Here is an 18,435-nt window from a genome sequence, read left to right as displayed (position 1 = left end):
AGACGTGGTTCGAGGTTGTCTTAAGCCGAACTGACAGCGGTTGTCTGCGACCGTGCGCTGCATCCCCGTGTCCAGCTGTCACACACATGCTGCCGTTCACGCACACACAGGCCTGGTGGAGGTGGAGGTGGAGGTGGGTGATGGCTGTGAGGTGGAGGTGGGTGATGGCTGTGACAGCGTGTTGTCGGCCTGTGGTTCCGCCTGGCGTCGTCCTGCCGTTGCTTCTGTCTTTCTCTGTCTTCCTGTAGCAGCTAAACACACCTCTGACAGCTGTGTGTGCACATGAGTGTGTGTGTGTAATATCAACTTCCCCACCAAACCTGTGGCCTTACCTCTAACTACCCCTTCCTGCCCACCAGACTATTCGCTTATCTACCTACCACTCTACCTACCCCATACAAACCTACCTACCTCTACCTACATATCTAACTACCCCTGCCTACCTGCGCCTACTATCTACACATCTACCTACTCTACCTACTTACCCCATCCCTACATGCCCTTCTGTACCCACTAACCTACAAAGCCTACATATCTAACTACTGCTACCAACCTGCATACCTACCTACCCCTATCTAAATACCTATATATCTAACTACCCTTACCAACAGGCCTACCAGCTGACCAACCTTCCTCTCCTTCCCTAGCTACCTACTTACCCACCTACCTCAGAACCTACCTAGATACCAACCTATACCTACCCCTACCTACTGACCTACATTCCTAACTGCCCCTACCTACCTACTGCTACCTACCTTTCTACCTTTTGTGATATTGACCTATCCCTACCTACCCCTACTTGCCTACCTACGTACCTACCTACTGCTACCTTTACTTACCTACCTACCTACTTACCTACTACATACCTACTGACTTTATGGCCTACCTCTACCTACATATCTAACTACCCCTACCTACATACCTACCAATCCCAACTACCTACACACCTACCCACTCTACCTACTCGTACCTATCCCTACCTACTTACCCCTACCTACTAACCCTCCTACCTACATACCTGCATTCCTAACTACCCCAACCTACATACCAACCTTATGCTACCTACCTCTCCTCAACAACCTACCCCTTCCTTCTTGCCTACCTAGAAATCAACCTACCTACCTACCCTCCTACCTACCTACCTATCCATCCTACCCTCCTACCTACCTATCCATCCTTTCTTTGTGGCTGTCTCTTATATTGGTTGTCTCTCTGTAAAGCCCCCTGTGTGTATCTCTTTGTGTAACACACACACTCACACACACACACACACCTACACACACACACACACACACACACACACACACACCCCTACCTGCTGTCAGCCACTGGCTGTGCAGCTGCTGAGGGGAAATGCTGTAAGTGACAACTTCCTCTGAGCAAAAAGAGAAAAATTGTTCCTTCACCTTTTTTCTTGTTCTCCTCCCATTTCCATCCTTTCTTTCCTGCCTAGTGTTCTCCCGGGGGATGCTTCCTTTCTTCTTGCCAGCGGTGCATGTCTGTTGGTGTGTGTGTGTGTGTGTGTGTGTGTGTGTTTGTTCTCTATTGTCCTTTGAATTTCCCCTGAGACCACCACTTTCCTACAGCACACTTTGATAAGACAACCTGTCCTCCCTGCACTCGCTACATGGTGTGAATGAGTGTGTGTGTGTGTGTGTGTGTGTGTTTATGGATTGTATATGTGTGGGTTTTTTTATTTTTTGCAACTTTGAGGGTGACTTAAAGAGAGAGATTTTTCTTCCGCTACCTCCTGCTTCTCTTCAGGAGGACAAACCAACGAGGGGTCAGGAGCGGCGTTTGAATTAGCGAGGAGCCGCGGGGAGCTGGACTCCTCTGGAAACAGGAGAAAGTTTTGGGGAAGGAGCAGACTTCTCAGTAACCATCATAATCAGCCACCGTGCTCGAGTTTATTTCAAATGTAATTTATATTCGCTGATGAATATTTCTAAATTTAAAGGGAACACATGAGCCAGATCTCTCTCTGGAGGAAGTGAATCTAATCAGTTTCAGTTTCACATCAGATGCTGTGGTAATAATGCAGAGTGTGTACGTGTGTGTGTGTGTGTACGGGGCATACATTGGTTGCAGCAGCGAACCCAATTGTGTGAGATTTGACTTCATCACTCAAGAAACGATCTGTGCAAGCGCAAGAGGCAGCCGAATGCAATGTGTGTCTCTTATTAGAGCTGTGACAGAGAGATGGACGAGTCCTTGACTATCCACTTCTAAGTGGAGGCTGCTGGAGGTGTCGCTTGGTTTGTGTATCTGTGTGTGTCCTTGTGCTACCCCCTGGGTCAATGTGCCAACTCTCCTGTTTGGTCCCCGTGCAACAAATGACTGCTGCATGCAGAGACACACACACTGAGACTCATGGTGTGAGCTGAAAACACAGCAAACTGTACCTACTGAATCATATTTTGTTCCTTTAGTTTTTAAAGTTCCCGTGTGTCTTGGCGTTCGTCTTCTTTTAAAGATGTCGCTGCATGTAGGGCAGCTGTGGTGGCAGAAAGGTTTGATTTGAGATCATTTATGGCTCCGGTTTGAAATCCGGTTTGGTTGCATCTCGCATCGTGATTCACATTTTCACCTGGAAGGTAATCGCAGTGATGGAAGTCATGCTGATATTTGTTGAACTGTGGCTTTGACGTGTCAGGTTGTTAGTTAGTTCTGCTGGGTGGTGACTTCAGCTAAACGCATGCTGATATGGCTGTGATACAGTTAGAGCTAGGTAGTATAGCTACCTGATAAAGAATTCATCAGATTTTATTTATTTTTTAGTTTGTTTTGTGGTTAATATGTGAGATACCCCATAGACATGCCTGTTTGTTTTCTCACTTGTGGCTTTAAGCTAAATGCTAATGTCAGCTAGCTCAAAGCGCAAATGCTAACTAACTCATGGCTTCTTTTTAATTGAGTTTTTCAAGCAATATAACAATTAAAGGACGTGGACACAGCCAATAAGACTAACATCTGTAAAAGGAACAAACAAAACAAAAACAAATCAGACAATATAGTTAAAACAACAAAAACAAAAAGGTAAACAAAGTAGCACATACACACAAAATACACAAAATAAACAAAATACCTTCATCATTCCCTCATCGTGCTCACGTCACAGTTTCATTAACCCGCCAGAGTCCATCACATTTAAACCTCAGCATGAATAGGAATGTCCAGAGTCCGTTCTCAGTCCAGACGGCTTCCAGTTGAGATGAGAGAATCATTTTGACAGTAAATCAAGACTGTCCGTCCATGAGTGGTCGCCAGGCGGTCAGGAATACCTGTTCATTGCCTTTCGTCACTGCGCTGATCCTCTAGTGTGGAACTAACTCATGGCTTAAAGCAGCAAATTAAAACTTTGGTCTGATAATGATAACGTAGGTAACCATGGTAACCGCCACAGTTACAGCAATTCATCCTGTTAATTTCATTGTCGTCCATCTAAGCAGACGTTGTAGTAAAAATCAAGAACTGTGACCACTTACTGACACTGGAATAACTTGGATTATCCATTCAAAGTTGATAGGATTCATCCTCTGGGGATAATAATAGTTGGTCCAGATGTTAGACAGACCAACCAGCTAACGTTCTTTTTACCCTGCCAGGCCACTTGGACGGCCTGAAATAGAAAGAATCCGACGGCTAAAGGGGAAAAAAACAGACAAGCCTGTAAGGAGATGGTGAAACGAAAAGGTGATTAAGACTAAGTGATGAACAGAATCAGTGAGGCTGCAAATAAGATTCTATCTCAGTTGACCCAGCCCGGAAACTAAATTGTTTAATTGATGGCTAAATAGATAAACAGAGAGAAAAAAAATAGTCAATCATCTCTCCTAATCAGCTCTGAGACTCCAGAAGTGCCAAACAAGTTTAGTGTGAGTCCAGCCAGCGCATCTCACAAGACGCAGGCCGCTGCCAGAAGTGCTGCGTTTTATCTGGGTTTATAGGCTAAGCCAGGCCAGAATCCCGCGGCACACAAACATTCAGTATCAAAAAGATGTGGATCTGTCCGTCCGTCTGTCTCGCTGTGTATCAAACTATCAATTACCTCGCTGCACAGGTGAGGCAGAAATAAGTCGGCCGTCAGATGTTCCGGCCCTTTGAAGTGTTCAAAGAGTTGTTCTGTAATGGATCGAGGTAATTTGTGTTCTGTGCTGTAACCACTTTTCTTTATCTTGTTTTATATAGTTTCGCCTCGGATCAGAATTTCTAAAGATACTTGTCGGTGGGTGTGGAAGACAGACAGCGCAGAGAGTTGGCAAATCACACGAGATGAAATAAAAATAAGAGCAACACCATTACTCAACCAGTAGAAGTGGTGTCCAGGGCTGGGAACACTCTGGATAGTTGGACGGGGCGCCGCATTAACCAGCCACCGCTGACTGCTACCCAACCAGGCATCATCTCACACACACACACAGAAACAAAAAGAAAAACAACACATCACACGCTACAGAATGAAATCTCGTCCACCGTCTAACTAGGTGTGTAGTTGGGAGGATCGTCGCTGATATCTGGCCTCGTCAGGTCGCGATGGCAATTATAAAACGGTTACCAAGATGCTACCCCAAGATGCAAAAATCTGACATGGGCCGTGTCATGTAGACAAAACAGCAGCTACGTAGATACATGACTTCAGCAGGTAGGTAGTTAAAGAAAAGCAAAAACAGTATGTGAAGAGTTCAGATAACTGCATCCTCACAGACCTTCATAAACCCACGACTCCATCGTCTATCTGACACATTAACCAAACTTCAGTTATCTCTGTTCTTGTCATTTCTACTGAGTCACATCCACTCAACTTCTCAAGCAAACAAGAAAGAAATACGTTTTCTGAAAATCTATAAAAATGCAGTTCTCTGTTTTTGCTTTATACTTTATACATATAAACATTCTGTGACGTGGTTTGGTTTCATAAAGCTTCAGGTGATGGTAAATCAGATGATTAAAGTCTAGCTAGGATTACACAACTAAAACACTTTAACTATATCCAAATGGTCTGCACTTATAAAGCGGTTTTCAACCTTAGTGGTACTCAAAGCGCTTTACACTGTGTTTCTCATTCACACATTCACACACCAATGCTGCCATGCAAGCTGCTGCTGCCATTGGGAGCAACTTCAGGTTCAGTGTGTTGTCCAAGGACACTGAACCTGAAGTTGCTCCCAATGGTGCATGCTGCATTTATTGGATCAGCCAATGAGCTTGCTTCATGTCTGGGTCTGCAACATCCATCATCTGCAACATTGGCTTACTCATGATGACGTCTTCCACGTAGATCCACAGAGATATTTAGGTGTAGCTCCAGCTCCATAGTTACTCTGGTTGACGCTCTTGATCTCTTTCCCTGCAATTTAATCTTTTAGTCATTTTAAATGCCTTAAAACATCCTAACATACCATTTTAATTCCTATCCTCCATACAAGCGCCTGTTTCCCAAAGACAGACAGCGTCCGAGCTGCATGTTTGTGAGAAAACCGGGTCAGACGACTCGTGTTGACCCAGTCCGACCAACACGGTCCACTTGCACCGCCGTGCCACTAACGGGGATAATAGCTGCCGGTCAGCGCTGCCTGAAGGAGAACACACTGGAAGGCGGTGAGAAAGTGTGAAGTTCTGCAGCGGTTTCGTTCGGTTGCCTTCGAGTGTTGGAGAACAATGTTGTGGCGCGTGCATGTGTGAGCGTGTCGGCCGCGTCGTACACGTATGCACCAGAGGACAGTGTAATATTGTTTTGGAGCCTTGTGGTCGGGACGGAGCGAACACCTGAATGAACCTGTCACCGCAGACACATTGCTTTTTCAGCTCCAGCGATTACACTGCACCCAAACACACTCAATAATTTTCGGGTGGTTCTTGGTACACGTGTGTGTGTGTGTGTGTGTGTGTGTGTGTGTGTGAGACGAAGTGTGTTGCTTGTGCATCGCCTGTGTGCATGAGACAGGAACAGAGAGCCGGAGTGACGGAGCGTCGTGTCACAGTGCGTCTGAACCTCTGCTCTGTTTTGGGTTTCTTCCTGGAAAACATGAACTACGGCTGCTGTGTCCGTCTAAACACAACGTTCTATCGATGGGTACAGACATGCACACAACGTAAGACATGGCGGAGCATCTTAAAAAACAAATCTCATTCATTTATACTAAAAAAAAGTTTTTTTCTTTCTATGTAATATCGCCCACTGCACGCTCCAGTGTGGCCTTAAGCAAATAATTTATCACACTTTATCGTACAGACGACGGTTATTGCTTCTTTCATTTACACTCAGCGCTAATGGGATTGGACTTGACAGGTGAGGCGGCGGCTGAAATACGGCCCGCGTGGATGTGATCAACTAATACGGCATTCATGTCATACTGGAGGGGCAGTAATAACCAGCTCCAGACTGTAAATAGCACTCGTATCAATATTCAAGTGAAAATGACGACGAGACAGCTGTTTCTCCTGAACGGTCCGATATATCCCCGTGTGGTACTGAGCCAGACAGAAGCTCACGTGGACGTCTCATGTATGTCATTTAGCTGTAACTCCACCCTGGATGTGGTGCTTTGTGATGAATGCACAGCGTTTATTTGTCTGGTAACGTGGTGGACGTCCAACACGGCAGGTGCTGGACTCCAAAGCCATTTGTGATGTTTGTGGAGGTGGATTGAGGTCCATCTACCCCAGGGGTGGGCAATCCTGGTCCTGGAAGGCCACAATCCTGCATGTTTTAGATGTTTCCTTCTTCCAACACACCTGATTCAAATGATCAGCTCATCATCAAGCTCTGCAGAAGCCTGATAACCATCCTGATCCTGACAACATGCAGGATTGTGGCCCTCCAGGACCAGGATTGCCCACCGTGATCTACGTCTTATGATGGAGAGACCGGATCGAGATGCAGGAGTTGAGCTACTGAATGACTCCTTAAAAAAACCTTGCTTAACCCGCTGATCTAAAGTTCAATTTAAGCCATTTGGTCGAGTCAGGGTTGGTAATTTTCAGATTAGGAAATTGGACTGTCTCTCTTTGTCGGTCTGACAGAACCACAACAAGCCAAAGCTCAGCAACACTCGGTAATGGATGAAACACAGCAAGGATTTGCTAAAGAGGAGCAAAAGTTCGACTCTGTTCTGATTTGTGTCTGTTTGAACCAACGAGTCAGTCAAGAGAAAAACAAATGTGTGATTCCACCCGCGTTGGAAGGACGTGAACTTCCAGAAAAGGCAGCTTATTACGGGAATATATTGTGGTGTCGTTTGCCGGTGGGTGTATCTGTTCCATACTGCTGCTGCTGCACACGTTTAACAAACGGTTTGGGTCGCGTTGGGCGGGAGACAGAGAAAGGCAGACAGATGGGCAGAGACAGATTAAAGAAAAGCAAGCATTATGGGGGATCTGGACGAGGTCAAGGGGAGCTGACACCCATCAGTTTTCTCTCCTTAATCTATCTGGGCAACACATCGCTCACCCCGTCTCCCCGGACACACACACACACACACACACACACACACACACACACACACGGGCAGACACACCAGATATCACGGACCCTCAGCAATTGGCTTTGTCGTGACCTTCAACCCCCATATATCAGTGTGAGTGCGCACGTGTAGCTGATTCGAAAATCAATTTACAGCCGCTCGCCCTCTTTCTCTCTAATTCATGTTCCGCTAGCCGCTAACCGTGTGTGTGTGTGTGTGTGTGTGTGTGGTGCTAACAAGGACAGGAAACAGAGCTTTAGAAATACAGCCACAGATTTTTCAGCTACTAAACTGCATCTAAATCATCTTTTTCTGATGCAGGGAAACAGTCGATGTGAATGTTTATCTCCAGAATCCCACCCTGGAGACCTTCTGTGTTGCTGTGAACCGTAGGAGTGTTTCCTTCACTGCTATCTTGACCACAGACGACACGCTCTCGTATTTCAGACGGCGTTTCATTTAAGACGTTCCCTCTCCTCCGTTGTTGGTCAAAGCGGCGCAGACGCAGCGTTTCTGTTCCCTTTGAGTCGTCTATTCATTCATTAACCACCGTCTTCACTACCGGGGATGAGGCAGCACAGACTCTAGCTACGACACAGATGGCTGAAGTCTAGGAGAAGAAGATGCAAAAGGATTTTTTTGCGCGGTGACAAATGATAGAATGAGGTGTAATTCACAGTAGCAGCAGATAGGATCCCGATGTCTGACAAGCCGAGAAGCAAAGCAGGTAATGACAGTCTGCAGAGTTGTGAGGGCATGGCGTGCAGCAGGAATCCAAGCTGTCAAAGTGACAGACACATTTCTGTACATATGAATCAGGATAAGAATAGAGAGGGGCAAAGTGAAGGGAGGATTCTGCAGTAGTTTTCCAAGTAGAAAGTTTAAACTGAATCGTGGCCGACGACTGACACGAACCAGACTGCGGTTCATTAGGGGTGATGTTTTTTCAGCTGAGAAAGCTTCTCATGTGTCCTGCGAGGCACTTATCCAAAGCGCATCCATTAAATGTGTATTTTTACGTTGAATAGTGGGACCTGAAGCAGTAAACCTGTACGCCTTAGAGTTAAGGTCTGCTGAGCTAACAGGCCGTCATAATGTTTAAGTCCATGATGCTGCTGCTGCTGCTGCTGATGTTAACGCTGGTTTTCTTTATTGTATATTTTTAGGCCACACATTAGGATTATTACACGTCCAAAGACCAGGAGTACTTCAAAGGAATAATCTGGCATTTTGGGAAACAGACTTTTGCAGGTTCTTGTTAAAGCTTGGACGAGCAGATCGATACGTCTTGAATACATGCCCATTAAATATGAAGCTGCAGCCAGGAGTTAATTGACTTACCTTAGCACAAAGACTGGAAGCAAAGCAGAAGCAGTAAACTTGGCTCGATACAGCAGTCCACCTTCCAGCACTTCTGCAGCTCCCTAATTAACATATTACATCTTGTTTTTTTTAATCCAAACAAATACCAAAGTATGTTCTGGAGTCTCCGCTGGTTGTAGCCTCCAAATGATGACAGGACCTCATTGTTTCTGGGCAAGAAAATAATCTGGCACATCCCTCTGCAGCGGTCATTTGTTGTGGTTATGTGTTTATCAGCCCCTATGTGCAGGTTTAATTAAGCTTTAGAGGTGATTTTAAACCATCCTGAGCAGCAACACTGAGGCGTTTGCTATGAAGCAAGGTTAGCGACGTAGCCAACGTTTTCAGCATCACTAATGTGACTATCCATTAACCTGCTACATCACCATGGCAACTGATGCTGCACAACTATCCAGGAGGACTTTCTGCTCAAAGCTACAGATTTAAATTAGCTGCATAAAGTGCCTCCCTGTCAGTGACGTTATATCTGCAGACCTTTTGAGCTGTGTGATCGTAATGCCGCTAAACAAGCCATGAGGCTACATTAGCATAGCATCAGGTAGCCACTTTAGCCTACACGCATTCAGCTGGTGATGCAATAAAGGCATAAATATGTTTTTATGCTTTGTCCTCATTGGATTGATTAGTCTGTTATCAGAAAGAATATCCAGTGAATAACTAAATAATTAACTTTATCATGTCTAATCTTACGTACAATAACAATACTTTTTACCAGAGTCATTTATTGACTGATTGATTTTTTATTAGGGATGTTGCCATCGTGTTTCTGGGGTTTTATTTTCCTCTCATTCCAACCCGAGTCATTTATTATTAATCATCTGCCGACTCTTAAAGCCATTATCCTCATTAATATGCATTTGTAGACTAGCTGCAGTACCTGGTTGCTCCACTAGGTGGTTCCGCTTACTGTTTAATACTGTAGCAAGCAGAGGAGGCGGGCGCTTCTATGTGGGCAAGCAGAGAGCATTGTGGGAGTTTAGCGAGTAAAGGAGCACCGAGATAAAGATGTAAATGAGGTTCAGTGACTTCAGGCCAACGAACAAGTGATATAACGAGCAGGAATAAACAAGGGCAGACTTACTTAGTTCTACTGGAATATCTGAGGGTTTTATCTGCAGATTTTATTTACATTTCTGCACGAGAACAGATGTAAGGAAATAATTCCTGACTTGTTCATCTGAATTCTACAGCTAGCATGCAATCATTTGTGCGGAAGAAGCATCAAATATCAAACGCTCCCTTTAATGGAACCTGATTGGGATTAAAAAGAGTCGGCTGTGATGTCCATTATCTCTGATGGGGGTCTCGGGTTTTGTTGAGCCGGTTAACGGCCAAGTTCAACCCATTCATCTGTCTGAACGTAACGCTTAAAACATGAGCACTTTTCATTACCGCCTCCATCACGCAGACCCTCGTCCTCCCGTTAGTGTCATCCTGATTATTATTTTTAACAGCATGTGTAGACGCTCGATGTGGATGCAAATTAGGGATCTCCGCTCAGGAGATTCACGCTGACTCACGAGCACAAAGGCGCTTGTTTCAGAATATCTGGTCAGACAGACGGCATGTGTTACTGCATTAACGTGATGACTGGAGTCTTTTAATTGTGTCGGTATACGAGGTGCCTGCGAGGCATCCTCTAAGGACAGAAACTCATCTCTAACCTCTCTGTGTCTTTGCAGATTGGAGAGTTCCTCGTATGAGGTGATGCAGCTGGACTTTGAGGTGGATAACGTGATTAACCTGGTGCCAACCCAGACTCTGCACTGGAACATTGAATACCCAGCCGGCACGCAGACAGCCTCCAGGCAAACGGAGAAAGTCTCGCACCTCTACATCAGCAACGCCGACATACAGGGCATCGTACCGCTGGCTGAGGTAAGGACGCCTCCACAGATGAGCCCGGATACAGATATCTATGAGCGCACATATTGACAAACCCAGCGGTACACATTTCCTCTGCTGGAATAGACTCAATTTCTCCCTCCATTTCCCTCCTTCTCCTCCTCCTCCTCGTTGCTGCTGACACCCCCAGCCCACCTCCTTCCTCCGGGGTGATCAAAGCTGTAAAGGTCAGCTTGTTTACCCCCTCCTGTCGCTACAAGCCTCCTGGTCACACACACACAGCAGGTTTTCACCCTCGCAGGTTTATAAAAATGACAAACTGCCGCCTCACCAGCGTGGACGCGCCGAGCAGGCAGGCTGACAGGTTGACACAGACTCGCATTTGCTGTTGCAATCATCCCCTAAAATACACAGACACATCAACCTTCATGCACAAATACTCGCCCATTATATGTGCCGTGCTGGCAGGTGTCAGTCCTGGTGAGACTCAAGCTTCTTTTTTCTTTTTTTTTTTGCCTCCTCTGGTCTCAAATGTTGTTTTCCATCCATGCAACAGCGTCATTGCTCCTTCCTCTCAGGCAGGAATTGAGTCATATCCAAAAGAATAAGAAGTCAGATTCAGTTATTAATTGCACACTTGGAAGACGGGAGGAAATGATGTGATGGAATCGCTTCACCAATAACATCTGAGCGAGAACAATAACTGAGAGATGGTGAGTAAGCAAACGCCGATGCTGGTATCACACCGATTACATCCAGTTCTTCTCAGGTTTCTTTCCGTTGCTGCATATTGATGCCGGGTCGCCCCTCGAGTAAAATTGATTTGGTTAAATTTCTCAGATCGTCCCTGAACTCTCCTTTAATTGAATTTATTATCACCAAAAAAGGAAGAAAAAGACGTTCGTTTTGCATAAAGTTTTCTATGTTTTAAGGTATTTTGAGGCAATTCCAGGAGTTCATTTTAAACGTGTTTATTTTCCCGTCTGAAGCTCTTTCTGGTCTTTACACCAACTCATGAAACATCCCAGCATCTCCAACAGATCTTTGAAAGAAGTCAGACGCAGGTCATTACAATACAAAGCACCTCCCCATTAAAATAATCCTCCTGTTTCTGAGATTGATCACCTCTCTGCTGCTCCGGGTCGTCTTGTGTTCTCATTTGAATACAGCCTGTTTACGCCTGTAATTAATGTGTACTTTCATTATTTGGTTTGTTGGTGGTACAGATAATCTGAAGTTTATGTTAATTTAATGATTGTTCTCCTGCAGTGGCTGAGGTCCGGGGCGGTGGGTGGAGGAGGGCTGCCTCTAGTCGGGTGTTTATAGTGTAAATGATGCAACGTTGTCTGGTTGTGTTTCAGCACCGCGTTAAAGTCAGGTGCAACATTTCAGGGAGCTGCTCATTCACTAGATGCAAATTATTGTTTACAAGCAGTTTTAGCTGTATAGATTTAAAATAAATAATAATGAAAGTAGGTTTTGGTAAATAGGGCGATGTGCCACCCAGCTACCTGCTCTGCCTGGAAACACAGGAAATCTGTAGAGTTATGATTCTTGCCTCTCGTGGACCAGGTTCAAGGTGGGAAACAGATTCAAGTCATTTCTAATCAGATGAAACACCGCCTCTAACGGCGAACCCTCACAACCCCGACGACGCTGAAGCAAACCGAGGACCTCGGGCCCGAGAGAGAGGCGGAGGATGCTTTTCAAAATGCTCCCGGTTCCATTACCGCTGAGGTAGAGCTAATCTGGCCTGATAGTCCTCCTTCAAACAGCAAAGCCCTTGTGACAAAACCCAATTTTGTTCAGGGTGTCTGCGCCACCCTCTGTCTTTTTTCACACGCCGGAAAAATAGCAACCCTGAAGCCGTCGTTTGGAGCAGCGGCGCTGGTGGGAGAGATTTTGGATGGAATTCTAGGATTCACTGTATTCTATCTAAATGTTGTGTTTGGTAAAAATTTAGACTGATTTCATGGGTGTTAGCTGAAGATGAAAAGTTTGATCGAATGAGATCGTTAATTTATAAATCTGCTCGTGTAGTTCTGTCAGCTGTACGAATCGATGTGTCGTCTGAAGGTTTCTGCAAATTACTGCTCATAAGAAATAATAGTTCCCTGGATACACGCAGCTAAAAAACAAAGAAAAGCCTTTATGAGGAGTTTTCCTCCTGTAATCTGTACGCCGTATGGAGGCTGGGTGGAGTTTGTTCTGTCTGAAAACAGAATCAGTTCTGTGACGGGCGACAAAGTGAAATGAAACAAACGTGAAGTGGCTGATTTACATGTTGTGAAACCACAACCCCGACGGTTCCAGCTGCTTCTTTGCACAGATTAAACAAGTCTTTAAAGATCCACTGCTGGGAGGAGTTCGTTCCTCTCAGAAGGTGTTTTGTTCATAGTAACGGAGAGCTCCGTCTGAAATGTCAGAAATCTCCTGCAGGTGCTGAACTGGGTTGGAATCAACAGACTCAAGGATCCCAGCGTGATTCATTCTTTTCACGCTCATTCTTTCCGCTCATTTATTACTTTCTCAGCTATGTGTGTGTTTACTACAAGTGCTTCGGTGATTCGTGTTTCCTCCCTGTTCTGCCCCAAAAACATGCATCATCACTGCATCATGTATCATCGGATCCTCACCCAGGACCAGCCTGTCAGGGCTTCATGCAGCTTTTAGTCTTCAGCAAAATAAAGGCCACTTCATGCTTTCTGCATCCGTGTCCACAGACCCATACGGACTCTGCACAAGGTTCTAGTCATGCTATAGAAGGTCCAAGTCGGTCACAGAAAACCCTGTGGAGCCCCAAGATGCGTCCACCATTTATAGGACGTAGCAGATTGAGCTGCAGCACCACGTCGATGGGATTGTTCCCGAGGTGTGTGACAGCACAGGGTGTGTGGAATTTAAATATCAAAGCGCCCCCTAAAGGTCAACAGTGATAACTTAGGTGTGGATGGCAGAGAAGCACTGGGGTCACCGTTACCCTCACGTAGACATGGAAGGCATGGCATTCTAGAAGTATTTGCAATAAAGCCTCCTCTGAGCTGCTCATAAACGTCTAAACAAACCTGCATGGCACATTTACTATGTGTAGCCATAAATGGCAAAGCAGGCTGCAGGTGGATCAGTGGTTAGCACCGTCGCCTCACAGCTAGAAGGTCGCCGGTTGGCGTCTTTCTTTCTGCGTGGAGTCTCCATGTTCTCCCCGTGCAGCGTGGGTTCTCTCCGGGTTCTCCGGCTTCCTCCCACAGTCCAGAAACATGCTGAGGTTAATTGGTGATTGTAAATTGTCCGTAGGTGTGAATGTGAGTGTGCTTGGTTGTCTGTCTCTAAGTGTAGCCCTGTGATAGACTGGTTACCTGTCCAGGTGAACCTGCCTTCACCCTGAGTCAGCTGGGATAGGCTCCGCCCCCCATGACCCTGGTGAGGATGAAGGTGTAGAGATGATGGATGTTGCAGGTACAATAATTAAGAGCATTTTCCTGATAGTTGTTGGTGATTGTTTTTTCACACTTTCTTGAAGTTTTCAGGAATCAGGTGTAAATGAAAGCATCTCTCTCTTCAGTTACTTCCAGATATTGAAGGCAGGTAGAAAACATCTCCACTCTGACTATTCTGAAGCCTCGGTGCACACAAACAAACACACTTATCTTTGTGTAGATGCTCCTACACACCCAGTTTTGCTTCCTCTGCCTCCATCTCCCTGTTGCCCGTCTCCTTAGGTAAAAGCATCAAAATGGCTGCTATTACAAGCCATTTGGGTCTCCTGATTTGTTTACCAGAACTGCTGACCGGGCATTGATTGTTGGTTGGTTGTCTAAGATGTCTGTCACTGAAAGGGGTCTTTGTGATAGGTCACCAAGATGAAAGCTCCAACTTCTCCAGGTCTTGGAGAGGAGGACTCGGAAAAGGATGGAAATTACGAGTTCTTCAAAGAGACGTGAAAGCTTTCACGGCGTCTCACATCCATCTTTCTCTCCTGCGTCTCGGGTTCGGGAGCTAAACTGAAACACCGCAAACACAAGCGTGTAGCGAAATGTGGGATCTTTCTCATGGCTGCTTTAACAGCCTGAAAGCTAAGCATGACGCATAATTGCATCAAGAGCACTCTGCGCCGGCTCTGAAATATTATTTCTGTCTCATCTGTTTGGCTGATTCAACTCCACCTCAGCCATCATCTTCCACCTCCCAAATCAGAAGTCAGCTTATCCACGGAGCGCCGGATTCTCTTTTACAAGTCAACAATGAAAACCAGAACACTGGCTGTCATTATCGAGCCCTCTCCGACATTTTCCTCCTAATTCCATATATCCATTAAGGTTCTGGTCTCTTGGCTGAGCTGGAAAGAAAGAGGCCCTCTTCAGGAAACGAGGGATTATTAAGAGTAATTTGTCTCTTGTGGGGGCTGAAAAATGGGTTTCATCTTTTAGAGAGAAGAGGTGATGATGGGGAGGAAGAGTTGTTAGGGAGACGGGAAAGGGGAGGAAAAAAAACCAGAGATAGCCGGAGAGATGGACACACAGACGGAGTAACACAACAGCACTCACACAATCTGGATTTAATTTATTTCTGTGAGCAGCGACGCCTCTGTCTCATTGATTTCTGCAAACGGTTAAACAGAAAATTAAAGACAGAAGCACGGAGCACTGTCAGCTGTGTAATTTACTACAGTTTTTAACTCGCCGAGCAAAGTAAATATTGTATTGTAGAGCCAACATGGTGTCATTCACGCCGCTTCCTCCTCTAAGAAACCATCTGATTCATAGAGGTTCAGCTGAATAGCGGCAGAGCGGGGAGTTCTCTGCCTAAAGGAGAACAGCGGGGTGGAACAGAAGAACTGCAAAGGAGTCAGAACAACTCTGGATTCCTCAACTGAAAAGTGGACTCGCAGCCATTCTTTGAACGACAACCCGCCGCGGCAGCCAATCGCCCAATAGAGCTCAGCCTGGGCCTTCTTTACAAATACGGCGGCTCGATGATACGTTTCTTTCATTTCACTCAGACATCCTCTCAAATTGGATTGTGAGTTTCTTCGAAGTGGGACATGGGAAATAAACGCGGTGAAGTCTGACTCATTTTGAGCTCAAAATAGTGAACATAGATTTTTTTTTTTCCCACCGGCGGTTAATCCACCAGCTGGTTTTAGGTGCAGTCGTCTTGTTGTGCTTCAGCTGCTGTGCAGGTGTTGGCCGACGATGTCACCGTCCATCTGAAGAACAACAGCTCAGGTCATGAGATGGGATACGACAGCAAACTGCTGCACACGCTGGAAGGCAGGTTTTGGAATAAAGCTTCCTCAGAGCTGCTCATAAACGTCTAAGAAAACCTGCATGGTTAATTTAATATGTGTAGCCATGATTGGCAAAGCAGGCTGCACGGTGTCTCGGTGGTTAGCACTGTAGCCTCGCAGCTAGAAGGTCGCCGGTTGGCGTCCCGGTGAGGACACCCGGGATCTTCCTGCGTGGAGTCTCCATGTTCTCCCCGTGCAGCGTGGGTTCTCTCCGGGTTCTCCGGCTTCCTCCCACAGTCCAGAAACATGCTGAGGTTAATTGGTGATTGTAAATTGTCCGTAGGTGTGAATGTGAGTGTGCTTGGTTGTCTGTCTCTAAGTGTAGCCCTGTGATAGACTGGTTACCTGTCCAGGTGAACCTGCCTTCACCCTGAGTCAGCTGGGATAGACTCCGCCCCCCATGACCCTAGTGAGGATGAAGGTGTAGAGATGATGGATGAATAAATGGCAAAGCTTCCCTGAGCAGCAGCTGCAAAAACCTCCCAAACTTCAACAATGCGTTCTGTGTAGCTGAGTGTCAATCAACCTGATTGGCTGATCCAACAGAGCAACGCCAACGTCAGCATGCTAACGTGCACACCATGCTAGCACACTGTGGGTTAGACACATTGACATAGAAACACAAAGTGTAGCTGAGGGGGGATGTCATCAGATATCTGGTCATAAACTAAGAGTTCTGGTTTGAGAGAGAAGCTCACAGGATGACCAAAGCCTTTCTAATCCGTTCTGAGGGGAGCTGATACCATGAAAACACTTAAATAGTTGTTAGACATCTGTCATAACTCCACATGTGAACCTCATAGTGGCCTTTAGGATTCATCTTCTGGTAACCATGGATGTGCTGAGCTTTGTGTTGATCCATCAGGTAGATGTTGAGATGTTTTATTTATTAATTTTAAGACTTTGACATGGTGGCTGTTAGGATTTACTGAATCCCAACGATGTCAACGTGAACCAAAACTCTAGTCAGGAGTTCTATAGCTGCAGATTGAGTCTGGTCCACAGTGATGGACTGACAACCGGCGTGTCATCCAGGTCGTGGTAATCCCAGTAACTTCAGTGGGAGGTGACTGGACTTTTACTTTTCATTCTTGAAGATGTTTCACCTCTTTGATTCAGGTCCTTCAGTTCTTAATGACTGATATATAGTCCCACATATATAGTGTCACCTCCAGATCACCCAAAACTCTCGAGATGTGACTGTTTGTGAAACTGCCAGGTCAGGGATGACTCGAGCTGTTAGTGGTGGGGAACTTTAGGAGGATTGAGCTCTTATCTGTAGTAAATGGTGCTGTAGACCCCCTGCTCTGCCCAGTTGCCTCCTGCTGAAGCTCTCAGGATTATATGACCAAGCAAACATAGCAGATTATTTAAATAAACGATGTGAACACTCTGTACTGAACATAGAAGCCATAGGTAGTGCCATCAATGTGAGTTATTGATTACAGAAAAACAGCATCGGAGCAGAAAAGCCCAGATTTCAGCACCAAGGACAGCGTCACAGCGTCATGCTAACTGGTAGCATAGCTCTACATCCTCCTCTGTTTAAATCTTTGACTCTACCTGATTTAACCGAACTCATCTTTGTGATGGAACCACTGAGAACACACGAGAGAAAAGGACAGAAGAAGAAAAACAGGGCTGAAATAACCTGTTATGTACCTGTTATGTTAAAAAAACACAATGACAAAGGAGGTCAGGAATGGACCCACTACGCTTCCCTTGCTCTTAGAGGTATTTTAGTGCCTGATAAATTGGATCAGTAATAATGTTGTTTTATGTTCCCTCCAAGTGTCATTACACACCTCCGCCTGGCTGTTTCATTCCAAACGAGAGAGAGGGGAGGGAAATAGACTGAGACTGAAAGCAGCAATGCTTCTGCTGGACCGTTGTGCCAATGACCTAGATAAATACTTTGCTTCTTTTTTTTGCTTTAATTCTAATTTTTTTTGACAACCTGCATGTTTGATTTCTCCTCGTCTACCTGTGTCCTCTTGTAATGATGCTTTCATGTTTAACAGACAGCGAAAGGAAACAAGAACATGTCGAGCTGCTTTCCTCCTCATCTTCATTCGCTCTGTCTTGGAGTTTAATACTATTTACAGTGCTCCTCTTTTCCATTTCTTCTCCTTCCTCTTTCCAATTAGTTGTTTCACCACTTTTCTTTTTCCTCTCCTCCAACTCACCCCTTCTCCATCCTTTCATTCCCTCCCTCCCTCCTGCCTCACCGCTTCCCCCGTCTCGTCTTCATCCCTCTTTTTTTTTTTATTCCTCCGTAGAGTTTCACCTCTCTCTGAGGCTTTGCTATGTAATTAATTCTTAATTAGAACACTTGTTTATCTTTGTTGCTTAAAGATGCCTGTGTGTGTGTGTGTGTCTATATGTGTGTGTGTGTGTGTGTGTGTGTGTGTGTGTGTGTGTGTGTGTGTGTGTGTGTGTGCATGTGCAGACCTCTTA

At 45.5% G+C, this 18,435-nt stretch overlaps 1 protein-coding gene across 1 annotated transcript in view; it reads left to right on the top strand.

Moving 5' to 3' along the window:
* LOC103358522 (transmembrane protein 132C) overlaps positions 1-18,435 on the top strand; it is a 269,564-nt gene that overhangs the window by 192,214 nt on the left and 58,915 nt on the right. The window contains exon 5 of the mRNA XM_008283522.1: positions 10,529-10,724. Within this exon, the coding sequence (XP_008281744.1) occupies positions 10,529-10,724 (196 nt within the window). The remainder of the gene's footprint in view (positions 1-10,528; positions 10,725-18,435) is intronic.

Source organism: Stegastes partitus, unplaced genomic scaffold (genome assembly GCF_000690725.1).
Source record: "Stegastes partitus isolate 25-593 unplaced genomic scaffold, Stegastes_partitus-1.0.2 Scaffold317, whole genome shotgun sequence".
Classification (NCBI taxonomy): domain Eukaryota; kingdom Metazoa; phylum Chordata; class Actinopteri; family Pomacentridae; genus Stegastes; species Stegastes partitus.
This window is presented reverse-complemented; position numbering and strand designations above follow the sequence as displayed.